Raw genomic sequence first — 12,978 nt, forward strand, 5'->3', positions numbered from 1 at the left:
TAATTTATTGATTAAAAATCTTAATAAAGACTAGTTCATATAACAACTAGATATACTACTTTCGTGCATTGCATCGATGATCTAATTATTAATTTATCGATTTACAGGAAGAAAAAGAAAATTGGATAATATAAGATAGAAAGAATATAAATCGATAACTTGTAAAATATAGAAAGAAAATGAGAATTGATAGATATTCATACACCTCTCGTGGTGAATGTTTTTATTCAATTACAATAATAATCGCCATCGTCGCGGTAATGATGTTATCGAGAATAATATTAATAACGATAATAATAATAATAATAATAATAATAATAATAATAATAATAACGATAAAATAATAATAATAATAATATTTACTATACGTAATTATATTATATGCAATGATTATAACGTAACGCAAAAAGAAGAATCGACTGATTGGCGATGATTATCAATCATGCACGCGACATCCAATGACGATAATAATGATTATAACAATATAATGAACAATAACAATCGAACAAAGCGTCAGCTCAATATAACAATAATCAAACAATATAATTCGCGCGCGTTGCACCCGGAGAAACGATGAATTTTCTTTGTTTCTTTACATTTATTCTACACGTGTCCGTGATTGTATCGTGTGTGTAGTATAATACTCACGTATAATTATTATACATTATACAGGGTGTAAAATATCGAACAACAATCCTTTATTTCCATCCTATAAAAGTTAAACAAAATTCTTTGATTGTATACTGCTTTTAAAATGATTCGAGGAATAATCTAATTTACCTCTCACTTCCTTCAAAGCCAATAAGAGAAGTTTAGAAAAAAAAAACATTTCTTCCAACTCTAGATTTTAGAATTTTATTTAGATTCATATTTCATCCATTTCATTTTCTTCGAGGAGTGAAATTTAATTTAAAAAAAAAGAAAAGAAAATTTATTCGAACGATTTAAAAAAATTAATATTTCAAGCAGAATTTATATATAGCAGAAATTCTTATTCTTTATTCGATGAATTAAATGAAAGAAAGCTTACCTAGAAATCTAATTTTTCCTGTGCAACAACGAGTTGCACAACGAGCAATCCGATAAGATCGTCCTTTCTAGCATATTTCTTTTACACCCTGTATACCTCTAACGTATCAATGAATACATGTTACATTGGTGTAACAATTTCATCCATACGATCTCCTCTCTATCTCCGTTCCACGACGATGAGCGTATTAATCGATGGTACGTTAATTAACGCGACGTGCTACGTCGTTTTCTCATCCATTGGAACGTTCGTTTCTGTCTTTTTCTTTTTTCTTTTTTTTTTTTTCTCGTGTGTCACATTTCTTTGTGTATGCACTGTGTGTGTATGTGTGTGCGCGCGCGTGTGTGTATGCGTGTGAATTGTTCTCTCTCTCTCTCTCTCTCTCTCTCTCTCTCTCTCTCTCTCTCTTTACAGTACGTGTTCGTATACGTGTCGGCTAAAAGGTGTACGAAATCGGCTGCAAAAAGGATGATATATGAAACGCGGTTTGCTTATATGTACAGAGTGCTCCTTTTCGAAACGTAACGAGTTACAGTTTTATCCGATTTTACAATTCGATCAGCGACCAAATTTTATCCGCCAAAGACACCACACGATCGGATTCGTTCGTTCGACTGACACGCCTCGATAATTTTCTTCGCCCTCGCAAACTTATCCCTCTTATTTTCTCACTCGCGTTTCACGACGATTTTGTTTTGCGACGATTTGTGTTGCGTGAACGAAGCTTAAGCTAAAGATCCGCGCGAATCACTCGATCGTCGTTTCGAGTAATAATTCTTCAGTTTTTTTTTTTTCGCGGTGGTACCGTGAATGCGCCGTGAGCGTCTCGAAATTTTTCTTTTTGCCAAAACTATTAATCTCATTCCGACGACAAAGAGATTTTTTTTTTAAGAAAGTTTAGAGAAAGTCTTTCTAATTAATTCTATAATTATTTAGAATTTATCCTTCTAGTATCTGCCCCATTCCTGGATTTCTCAAGTTCCAATTTTCGCTTCCACGAATCGAAATGTATAATAAAATCAATCGTTTATTCAATCTCGACGTAAAATTAATTTCTTAACTCGATCACTTCGCAAGAAAACCTATTATTCCTCAAGCTTCTTCTAACTGTATTCCTCCTCTCTGAACAATACAACATCCAAGATCCAAGATCCTGAAGAAATCTCTAAGAAATCAATTCCCCCATTTTTTGGATTTTTGCCTCGTCGGAATCGGCCGCAAGAAAATCGAAGTTTCGTGCAGTCACGTGCTTCCTCCCCTGCTCGAAATGTCTCACCTTTCATCACGTGATCGGATCCCCATGATCGAGGATCGATTTCAATGCTCGCCCGCACTCACGGTTCCAATGGCCGGCCGAAGAAAAAGCAAGTTTGCGGATGGTGAACGTGCGAAAGCTGAACAGGTTTAACGTGGTTATTACGAGTCCGTGTATTTCTCGTTTCTCTCTCTCTCTCTCTCTCGCTCGCTCTCTTTCGCTCTCTCTCTCTCTCTCTCTTTCTTTTGTTTCTGTTTGTTCGTTGAAAAAATAAATCGCTCTTTTCTAGATTACGACGCTCTTTCTTCTCTGTGCAGCGCGACACGCGCAATTTTTTTTTGCGACAGGAGTCCTGCGATCGGAGCCCCAGCGCTATTATTTTTAATTAAATAATGCAGGGTTCTTCTTCGTGGACGCGACCCAGTTTGTGTTTGTTCTCGTCTCGTCTAAAGTGTTCTGCCTCTAATCGATACATCTACGATCTATCGCGACTGGTTTTGCTCGATTGCTTTCTTGCTCCCCCTTCGACGTCTAATTGATTCGAATCGATTGCCGACTAATTGCTCCGTGGCTTGGGGACGTTGAGTCTGAATCTTTGGAAGTAATCTCCTCTTTATCTCTCTAAATTATATACAATTATACATGTAATGTAATTTTATTCACAGAAACTCGTTCATTAAATCTTCTTTTTTTTTTAAAAAAGAAGAGGAAAGAATAATTGAAGGATCGAGCGATGTGATTCTCAAGTAATAATTATTATTAATCTTCTAGCAAATGATCAAATATCATATCGATGATCAGCTGTAATAACAATAATTTCCTTTTCTTTTGAGATAAAAAGATCAATTCCAAATATTCGAGCAACGTCAATTCTTCGTCAAACTCAAACGGAAGAAGCGGAGACAAATCGAGGAGACATATTGTCGAATATATTGGGCAGAAAGAAAACATGAAAGTGGCGAGAAGAGCACGGAGACATCAACGTTGGATTAAGCGCGAACGTTCGATCTGTTTTACCGGAAATCGGTAACGAAACCGATCTTCCCTGAGAATAGAATCCTCGTCACCCGATTTTAACTCCATTTTTTATTCCATTAAATCATGATCTCCAAGTTAATTCCATCGAAATTATTATCATCGAAAAAAAAAAATCGATACTCGATGCGTAGACAGATGCGTAGATCGAAGGGGAATCACGATGGTCTTCGTTGGTACGCTGCGTATTCTGCCTTTCTCTTTCGCTGCTCTTTTTCGAGAATTGGAAAGCGATCAACCGAGAGCGACAGTTTCTGTTTTCCTTGAAACACGTTCACGTTCGAAACTTCCGTCTGCCAGACGGAATAAAGGGAACTCGGGAGTGGAAAAATAGCTAACGACTATCGCCGTTTTCTCTTCTTGCCTCGACGGGATCGGAGGGAGGGATCACGAGGCGTACATCGTGCAAGATAGCACGTAGCCGTTAAATGCACGGTAACGCGGTAATTGCAACAGTTTGGCAGTCTTTAAACGTTTCCATATATTCCATATTTCTTGTCTTTCGATATATTCCGTTGCAAATCCGATGAAAAAACTTACCGATAACGTTCTCTCAATCGAAGAAAGTATCGATTTATCGGGATGTATAAAAAAAAAAGAAGAAGAGAGACAATATTCTTTCGAAATTTCTTCAATTTAGACGAATTTTAATAAGGAAACTTGGAGAATTCTTTTCAAGCCGGAATGCCACTCATTTTTATCGACGAGAAGGAAAAGAAAATTCTCGACAAATCCTTTTCCTTCGAGGATTGATATATCGCGTGTAATTTTCTCAACACGGTTCGACGCAAAAAACGATCTTAGAAAATTCGAGCGTGGATCATACAACGCTCGAAAATTTATCCATCCATCAGGAACCAGTTTTTCCCCCACTTCCCTGTTTTACATAATACTCCTCGACCAGAAATCTGATCATATAAAGTCGCATAGGATCGGATAAGATCGAAAAATCGAAAGATCGGGGAAAAAATCGCTCGCAGCTGGTTCCTCGTTTCGTTTCCGCAGGGTGTTGATCGAGTTGAGAGAAGTTGAAGCGAGATTTTCCTCGATCGGTTGACCGGTTCGCTTTCTTTTTCTTTTATTCGTGTTTCTTCTTCTTCTTCTTCGTTTCTTCAAAGCGGTAAGGCATTGTCGGATATGTCAGCTGAGATCTTCGAATCGTGATTGCGTTGCATCGAAGGCTTTTTTTACAAAAATATCATCCCCCCTTTTCTCCTTTTCGCGCCCCACTTTCCACGATCTTCCTACCCTTTCATCTTTATCTTATTCTTTTTTTAATACAATTGCGACAGAGTCGACTACTGTTTCGCTTCGGTTTTTTTTTTCTTCTTTGTTTCTTTTCTTTTCTTTTTTATTTTTCAGGGATGCTGCGTTAGAAAAATTCGCCTCGAAAACAGGAAGAAACATTAATACACGAGGTATCCTTTTTGTTTTGTATGCACGCTTACAATCGAAAAGCAGCCAGCCGTGTTTACTGTCCGTCGTTTCTTCGTTTTTTTTTCTTTTTTGTCTTTTATTCATTCTTCCTCGTTCTTACAGTCGTCTCGAGACAGCGATTATAATTGCACTTTTGTGCTAGAAAATAACGAAGAAATACAGAATCAGGTGCACATCAGCAACGAAACACTTTCTTTTTCTTTTTTTTGAATTGTTCCTTCTTTGCTCGTCCGCGCACACGCGATCATTTCCCATCTACGATCGTTTACACAACTTTCCTGACTTTTATGCCGTGTTTCTTCTTCTTCTTTCTCTTCTTCGCTTTTCTCCGTCCTTCTTCTACTCTTTGGCACATTTACCGGAATACGCATGTTGTTGTACGCGCGTCCAGATACATCACCGTTTGGAAACGTTTCTTCTGTCGGTCAGTTTACACCAACGATTCGAAAAAATTCAATGTACTTTTTTTTCCTTTCGAGTCAAAAACGTTCAAGAAATAGTTAACGTTTATTTTCATTCGATAATTATATATTTCTTCGATCGTTTACAAAGTGAAAATCTTTGGATTGAAAATCAAAAAAATTTTAATTACTTGGAATTACAAAGGATCGAGACAGAACGATCTTTTTAAAGTTCCACAAGTTAAAATAACAGTATGAAAAAATTAATCGGAAAGAAACGAATTTTCTTCGAATCTTTGAATCACCGGTGCCTCTCGTTTCCTCTCATCGGCTCGCCTTCCGATTCTGCTGTTCCGTTACACATAACGCGATAATAACTATTTTAAGCTTGCACGGTATTTTTTTCGCGATTTTTTTCCTTTTTTTTTTTACTTCTTTTTTTCTTTATTTTCTTTTTGTCTTTTTTTTTTTTTCCTCTTTAAAAGCGAGCAAAATCGCGGACGATCATCGGTTTTTATTCGATAAAACGACTCGTGGACTCGTCGATATCCAACTTATACACACTACTAGTAAAATTACATTTAACTTGGTAACAGGTAGATATATTAAACAAGACGTATAACCATTTACTTTTACAACAACGTTCGCTACGTTATACTCACGAATTGATAATTATTAATACTACTACTCCTTTATGTAAATGTAATTATTGCGGTAACAATTACGTTATTTAAATAGTTGGCGAAACAACTGTTTGTTCTTAACAAACCAGTTCCTGAAACCGATCTTCCTTTCTTCTTTTTTTCTTTTTTTCTTTTATTCATTTATTCATTTATTTATTTATTTATTTTTTTTTTCGTTTTCTATCGTATCGAAATCAAACTTTCTACTTAATTTGAAAATTAATCTACTTTCTTCCCTTCCCCCATTAACGCAAACCACGTACGAATTCTACTTTCTTGTTATTCAATGAAACGAGCGAAATAAATATTCCATCTCTCGAAAGAATGAATCATTTTCATTCCTGAGATGGGTAGAAAAAAAAATTGCAATGTTTAAAAAAAAAAAAATGAAATTAATAGGAACCGCTCTACTAACTCGCGCAATAAATTACAAATCTTCCTCGTTTTTCCAATTAGCGACCGGTGAAATCGAAGCGATCGTGCGCCACGATCGAAAAAATTCGATCGAGAATAAAGACGCAAATTGCAAATTCATTTGGAAAAATCTCCTTCTCTCCTCTCCTATGATTCATCGTAAAAAATGTCCAAACGACGAGAACGAAGGTGAAAAAGCACCAATATCTTTGCACGAAAAGTAACAAGTGAGCTCGAGTTTTCCGAGCGTGGAGCACGGCTCGTATAGAAAGGAATCGCTTTCAACAACAATTTTCATTATGTAAAGCAATGATCATCTCGTCGCGAATGATGATGATAATTTAAAGGATCGTGGAAAATTATCCCTCTTTTCTTTTTCCCTCGAACGAAGAAATTTTTGACAAATTTTTTGCCGCGATCGTCCGCGACCGACTCGAAAATTCGAACGATCAGGCTCGTTGCTACGCGTTTTTTTTTTTATTTTCATTTTTTATTATTTTTTTCCTCTTTTAATTCGTTGAAAATATTATCGCAATTATTCTTAGCAGAATAATACTCTCTCTCGTTCTCTCGTCCCGCGCTCTCTTCACGATAACCGACCGCGCGACCGGAAGTCGGCGAGCGAGGTGCGATCGGGTAGGTACAAGTTTGCAATTCCACTACAATAGTCAATAATATTATCATATATAATATATGTGTATATATAATATATTTTGTTAAGCCTCAACAATTCCCAATAATAAGTCTATGTTTTTTTTTTTTTTTTTTTTTTAGTCTCTGCCTCTCCTCGATTCGGATTTTCGTCGATTTCGTTCCTCGCTCTTTGCATGCAACGCCGCCTGTTGATTTACATTCGTACTAACGCTTATCTAGGTTATGTGCAAAAATAGAGTTTCGGGCATCTGTAGTCGAAGGTTCTAACAGGCTTTGAAGTTTAACACTCGAAATGAAATTTTTTCTTAAAATTGAAAACTCGAAATTTCAGACAATATAGCACCAAATACATACATACGTATGTACATACACATATATATGTATAAATATATGTATATATGGATCCGTTTGAAATTATAATTTTTCTTTTCTTCTCGACACCGATTGTCATCACCGCCGCTAAATAAGCCAACGAGGTATTTCGATCGACGAAAATCCTGACCGACGACACCATCCATCTTAGGATCTTCGATAACGTATTTTATTTCAACAGTGTCTCACGTGTCTCTCATAATCGTGGCACGTTCGACTCGTGAAAACCACCTTTTCTTCGTGTTCGATCGTGTTCTTCTGCTTCGAGCCATAATCCGAGAGCGTTCATGTAACACCGTCATCGTGAGGTGTTAGCACAAGTTCGTAGCACTCAGGATCCCACAAATGGTAGCTCATACTTTTTGAACCTTTTTTCTTCTCTCTGGTCGAGAGTCTTTGATTTTGAATCTCGTTTAGGATATCGTAATTAATATACGCGAAGCAATCCTAATAGTTTGGCACAGTCAATCTTCCAACTCCTTAACGTTATCCTCGCACTCATAGCGTCTTTCCTTTATATTAGATCTCATGTTTCAACCGTATATTTCTTTTTGTACTCCTGTGTTTTGTCTCCTTCGGATCTTCCACGATTTTTATTCCACGATTCTCATCTCGTGTCACGGAGCCGCTTACAGCTTCACGGGTAAAGGTTAGAAGCTTTCAATCCCGTTAACTCTTCAACAAAGAGGCGATCACCGTTAATTATCATCCAATTGACTTTAATCATAAGTTTCATCCGCCAACATCTTTTAGTATGGCTCGCTTCTTTTTTAATTTCTTTCTTCTTCTCTTTTATCTCTCTTATTATTTATTCTTCCTCGAGAATTCCCACCACCAAGGCCAGGTTCGATCAACAACCTGACTGAGAGCTCGACCGTCGAATCGGGAGCGTTCGATGAAGATGAAGAGCAAGCTCGTCGTCCTCCTCTACCTCTTGTCGATCTCTCTTCGTTTTCGATCGATGACGAGCTTGAATGATCGATTTTCCCGGTCCATCATCGATCTCTTCAGCTTCTCATGACGTCGGTTCAGCGTCGACGACGCTCCAAGTGTGTCGCGGGCCGAGCTCTGGTCAGGTTGGGCTACGGTGGTTCCGGCTCGGAGGTGGGAGATTCCTGCTACGCCTCCAGGAATATCAGCGCTGTCGGCTTCGGCTCCAGGTTGCTCTTCTTCGCCTCGACCACCAGGAACTCGATCTCGTTGCGATCGCGCCTCGCGAACGACTCTGCGATCAGTCTTGCCACCTCCTGATGATGCAGACCTGTCGTGGACAAGCAAATTTTAAATTTTCATACCATTGGATCGACCTAGTTTAATCCAAGGTGATTACCTTCCACTTTGTGTCCATCGACTTCTAGGATCAGTTGACCGACCTCGAGGCCACCTGCCTCGTAAGCTGCCCCATTATCCTGTCAACACGTCGATTGATTAATCCAAAGCTTCCTAGATAATATCTAACGATTTCTTGCTCGGATAAGGTAAACAGACTATGAACATTTCTCGACAATTTTCATCTTTATTGAAGATTCCTTTTGATTTACAATTTTTTATTGTAAAAATTTTGAATTTGAAACTTTGAATTTTCGAAGGAAGGAAGTAAGAATAATATTTCTTACGTGTATATTGATGATCCTGGGCAGTGGATGTTTGGTATTGGCACCGCCCTCGATGGCAATGCCCAAAATCGACTTGGTCTTCTTCACGGTGATCCTCAGGTTGCCCTGGTGATCGGGTACCACCAACGCTCCGTCCTCTTCCCTTCTCTCAGATATTTCGCTCCTGGCCAATCTCTGAGCGCTGTGATGTCTTCGTGGCGGGCCACCCGCGCCCCCAGCACCCGCCGTAGCGGCACCAGAGCCACCCTCCTCGAGGAGCTGAGCCTCCTGCATGTCGAAGCTCCGCGAGAGCTTGTGCGCGAGTTCCTGAAACGGGCACAGCTTCGTTTCATTCGGCGGAAATTGAACACCCCGTCTCGCTTCCGGTCGACCTTGCAGCATCGTGACAGCCACCGTCATCTATCGATTCCATTTACATTCTCCTCTTAAAATTTTCTTTCTCTTTCAACGCTTATTTTTGACTCGTTAATTTTGATTTTAGAATAATTATTCGTCATTGAAAGGATATCCGTCCAATTTTATTTATACTACGCGCGTTTCTCGAGCACAGGTAAAATTTTTGACTCGTTAGTAATTTTGATACGATTTTAGAATAATTATTCGTCATTGAAAGGATAACGATCCGTCCAATTTTATTTATACTACGCGCGTTTCTCGAGCACAGGTAAAATTTACGTTGGTAAAAAGAAGGTGAAAGGCGTTTTTTTTTCTTTTTCGAATCACGGGTAACTGTCACGCAGCCCGTCAAAGCCACCTCGAACACGCACGATGACAGCACACAAGAGCTAAGGAGGCTGATGCTGACAAGTTCGTGTGCACGCTGTAGTCGAAGGGAGTCCTGGTAGTCTGTAAAGTTGGTAACACGGGAAGTTTTCATCATTATCTCGACGAGAAACACGTTACCATTACAGGTAATCGTAACGACTGTTACTTTGCGCCTCGGAACATTTCCTGGCAGCGATTCGTAAGAGTGTAAATGTGCATACATCTCTGTACATAACCACGAATAAAAATTTATAATTCGATGTAATGTCTTTTCAGTATCATTACGCATAGGATAAATATCATCTATTCAACAATTTCTCTTCCAAATTCACATTCCAACTTGCATCGCCTACCGGGTATCTCTTCTCCACAACGGTGCACATCTCTCCCGGTTACCTATATGCAATCGTATCACAACATCGTGACAGGAATAAAAAAAAACAGTATGAATAAAAATTATATATATATGTATATATAAAAATAAATATAAATATATTTATATTTATATACATATAGATATATATATATATATATATATATATATCGATATAGGTATCACAAGAGTATATTAAAAAATTAAGTTTCATGCTTGCTGATAGGCTGGTAGCAGTTGGGTGTTGGTGGTGCTCGGACAGAGTGGTGGTGGTGGTGGTAGTGGTGGTGTTTTTCGTGCAGTTATTATTACGATCGAATCAAATTCTCTGTTCTGTTTCTTTTTTTCAAACAAATTCGTCCGATTGCACGATCATCTTTTTTCTCGAACGACATCAACGAAATTTCACTTCAATTTTCAATCGTGCGGGGTAAAAAGAGAGAGAGAGAGAGAGATATCGTGAGACAGGACGATGACAGAAATGGAGTCGCAGAAACAGCCTTCCCTCGCCAAACTGGTCGAGTTTCACGAATTTCGAAACTCTCGCGCGAAACTTCTTCGTCCAATTTTCGATTTCCAAAGCGAGCTCCGCGTTCCTTTTCTTTTTTCTTTTTCTCCAGTCGTTTCGAGAATACCTGATCACAATTAACCTAACCTCGACGAGTAATGCCAGAGGGTCAACTCGAGGCGAATGTTAAAGACGTTAACGATGGAATTCGGGCTGAAATTCTTCGGTTTCGAGAGAATGCACGTTTGGAAATTCGTCTGATCCGACCTATCTATCTGCGCGCGTCAAATTTCCGCCACGCAGATGCAACCGGATCTGTCTAGGTCACGGTCGACAGGCGTGGAAATCGAGCGAATTCGAAGCCGAGGTTTCGCGGCCGGCCACTTCCTCGCGCGGGAGAAACGCGCGAATCGCGAGCGGTGAAAGTGTTTGGTGGGATCGAACGCGTTTCAATTTCTCTTCCTATCCGCGGCCAAATTGCACGGATTCGACAGCCTCGAAACGTAATCGAATAATCGAGGAAAAAGTAAACGGATAGACGAAATCTTTAGAGTAATTGTTCGTGCGATGAAAAAGAGAAAATGAAATTTTAAGAGAAATTCAGGAGTCATTGGATTGAAGGACTGGGGTCAAAAAGAATTTTCGACCCTTTCTCTTCCGTACCTTCGAGAATGGAATGATTAAATATAAAGTTATAATAATAATAAGAAGCGAAACGAACGAGTGTACGTTCATCTTTGTTGAAACTCTGCTCGTCGAAACTCGTCGGATTTTCCGGTTCTCTTCGACTGTTCCACGTTCGGTGAAAACTTCTCTCTACGCTTTCTCTATTGATTTACCGTCCTCTATTACCTATTTTCTATTACCGATCGAGGCTTTCTTCCTATGTCGCGGATCTTCTATCTATCGTCTACGATCACGAGTTTTCTAACTTCTAATTTACGAGTCTCTGTAACATCGGGATGAAACGAATAATGGTATCTATATACATATAGTTGTGCTATCTCTACGTTCGATTATGAATAAATTTGAGAATAAAATCTTTGCGAATTCGAGAGTTATTTTTCGCAACTGTCATTTGTGAAGAGTTGGACAGTTGAGAAATTTTTTTTACTCTCAAATTACACTTTTATTTATCCTCTCGAAGGTAATCCCGATTATCGCTACAACTGTATTTTGATGTGAGTAAAGTGATCGTGCATGCCAAGACATCTATATAAAAAATACACTTTGACATATGTTCAAAAATGTGTATATATAATTATATCGTGTTATCGTTCGCAACACAATGCGTTATAATTATATATACAAGATTGCATAGATATTACAGTAGTCGTGCGTTGAATATAATAAGTTAAAGGTACAAATCGAAAGTAGCATGTGCAAGACATCTAAGAAAAAACACGTACACACCTATCGCTATTTCGACTAAATTCGCTAACTCTCTAAGAGCAGAAAAAAAGGAAAGATTGAAATTTTGGTGAAAAATAGGAAGAAAGAGAAGAAAGAAGTAACAAAGTAGTAACAAATAGATAAATAGTGAAAAATATATATATAAAATATTATACAGGGAGGGAAAAATATAAAAAAGAAAGGCCAAATTTGGGAGGGAGAAATTCATGCCAAAGGGGATGATCATATTCGATGATTCGAAATTAGATGACGAAATTAGAAGATATAACATTTTACATTTGGATGGATATCGAAATAAGAAAGAATTTTCTACAAATTATTTTTTTAAATATACTTGGTGATATACTTGGTTTAAAATTAAAATTATAAAAATTCCCAATTGGAAAGTTCTAAGTTTATCTATGCTGGAAATTTCTATTTAACACTACTATCTCTACTAATTAGCGTTTCATCTAACTTACTCTCTTATCTATTAATTATTAATTTTTCAGATGAATAATATTCAAAATATTTCTATATTGATCTAAAATGAACTCTGAAGCAACGAGATGCTACTCTAATGATTAAATGAATACTAATGATTCTTGACATTTTCGAATTTTTCCAATTTAAGTAAATCTCCTTCGCACGCGATATAAAATAATCATTTCGATTTATTCAATAAAACATCACTTAAAAAAAAAAAAAAAATAAATTAAAAAAGCAAAATCCAAGAAATAAAAAGAAGAAAATTACTCCCATTTTGATGGGCAATCGATCATTTATCCTTTCTCGATTTACAGATAATTCGCGCGATAGTTCGAGTCGCAAAGAACATCGCAAAAAAAAAAAATAAATAAATAAAAAGCTTCGAAATTTTGGACAAAAATTTACAAATTTGCATTGTTCGAAGCATTTTAACGCCTCGAGGCTTTTAAAACACTCGAGATTCGTTAACACAGTCGTTTCAGTTTCAAGGAAACTCGTCGAGAATCTCCGCGCCATCCTTTAAAGCGACTCGAAGCTCTTAAATGAGACAGTGA

The 12,978-nt window shown here is 37.7% G+C and overlaps 1 protein-coding gene and 1 non-coding gene across 9 annotated transcripts in view; one reads left to right on the forward strand and one right to left on the reverse strand.

The window, feature by feature from the left end:
* Positions 1–208: 208 nt before the first annotated feature.
* LOC410320 (whirlin) overlaps positions 209–12,978 on the reverse strand; it is a 95,647-nt gene continuing 82,877 nt past the window's right edge. For all 8 annotated transcript variants that reach the window (XM_006566325.3, XM_006566324.3, XM_006566323.3 and 5 more), the window contains 3 exons: positions 8,898–9,203; positions 8,612–8,690; positions 209–8,542 (listed from right to left, as the gene is read on the reverse strand). In XM_006566325.3, coding sequence (XP_006566388.1) covers positions 8,400–8,542; positions 8,612–8,690; positions 8,898–9,203 — 528 coding nt within the window. In that variant the 3' untranslated portion in view covers positions 209–8,399. The remainder of the gene's footprint in view (positions 8,543–8,611; positions 8,691–8,897; positions 9,204–12,978) is intronic.
* On the forward strand, positions 11,778–11,864 carry Mir3755 (microRNA 3755). Its single transcript, NR_039447.1, has one exon. It is a non-coding gene; the product is annotated as a microRNA 3755 (primary transcript).

This window comes from Apis mellifera, linkage group LG11, assembly GCF_003254395.2.
Source record: "Apis mellifera strain DH4 linkage group LG11, Amel_HAv3.1, whole genome shotgun sequence".
Classification (NCBI taxonomy): Eukaryota; Metazoa; Arthropoda; class Insecta; order Hymenoptera; family Apidae; genus Apis; species Apis mellifera.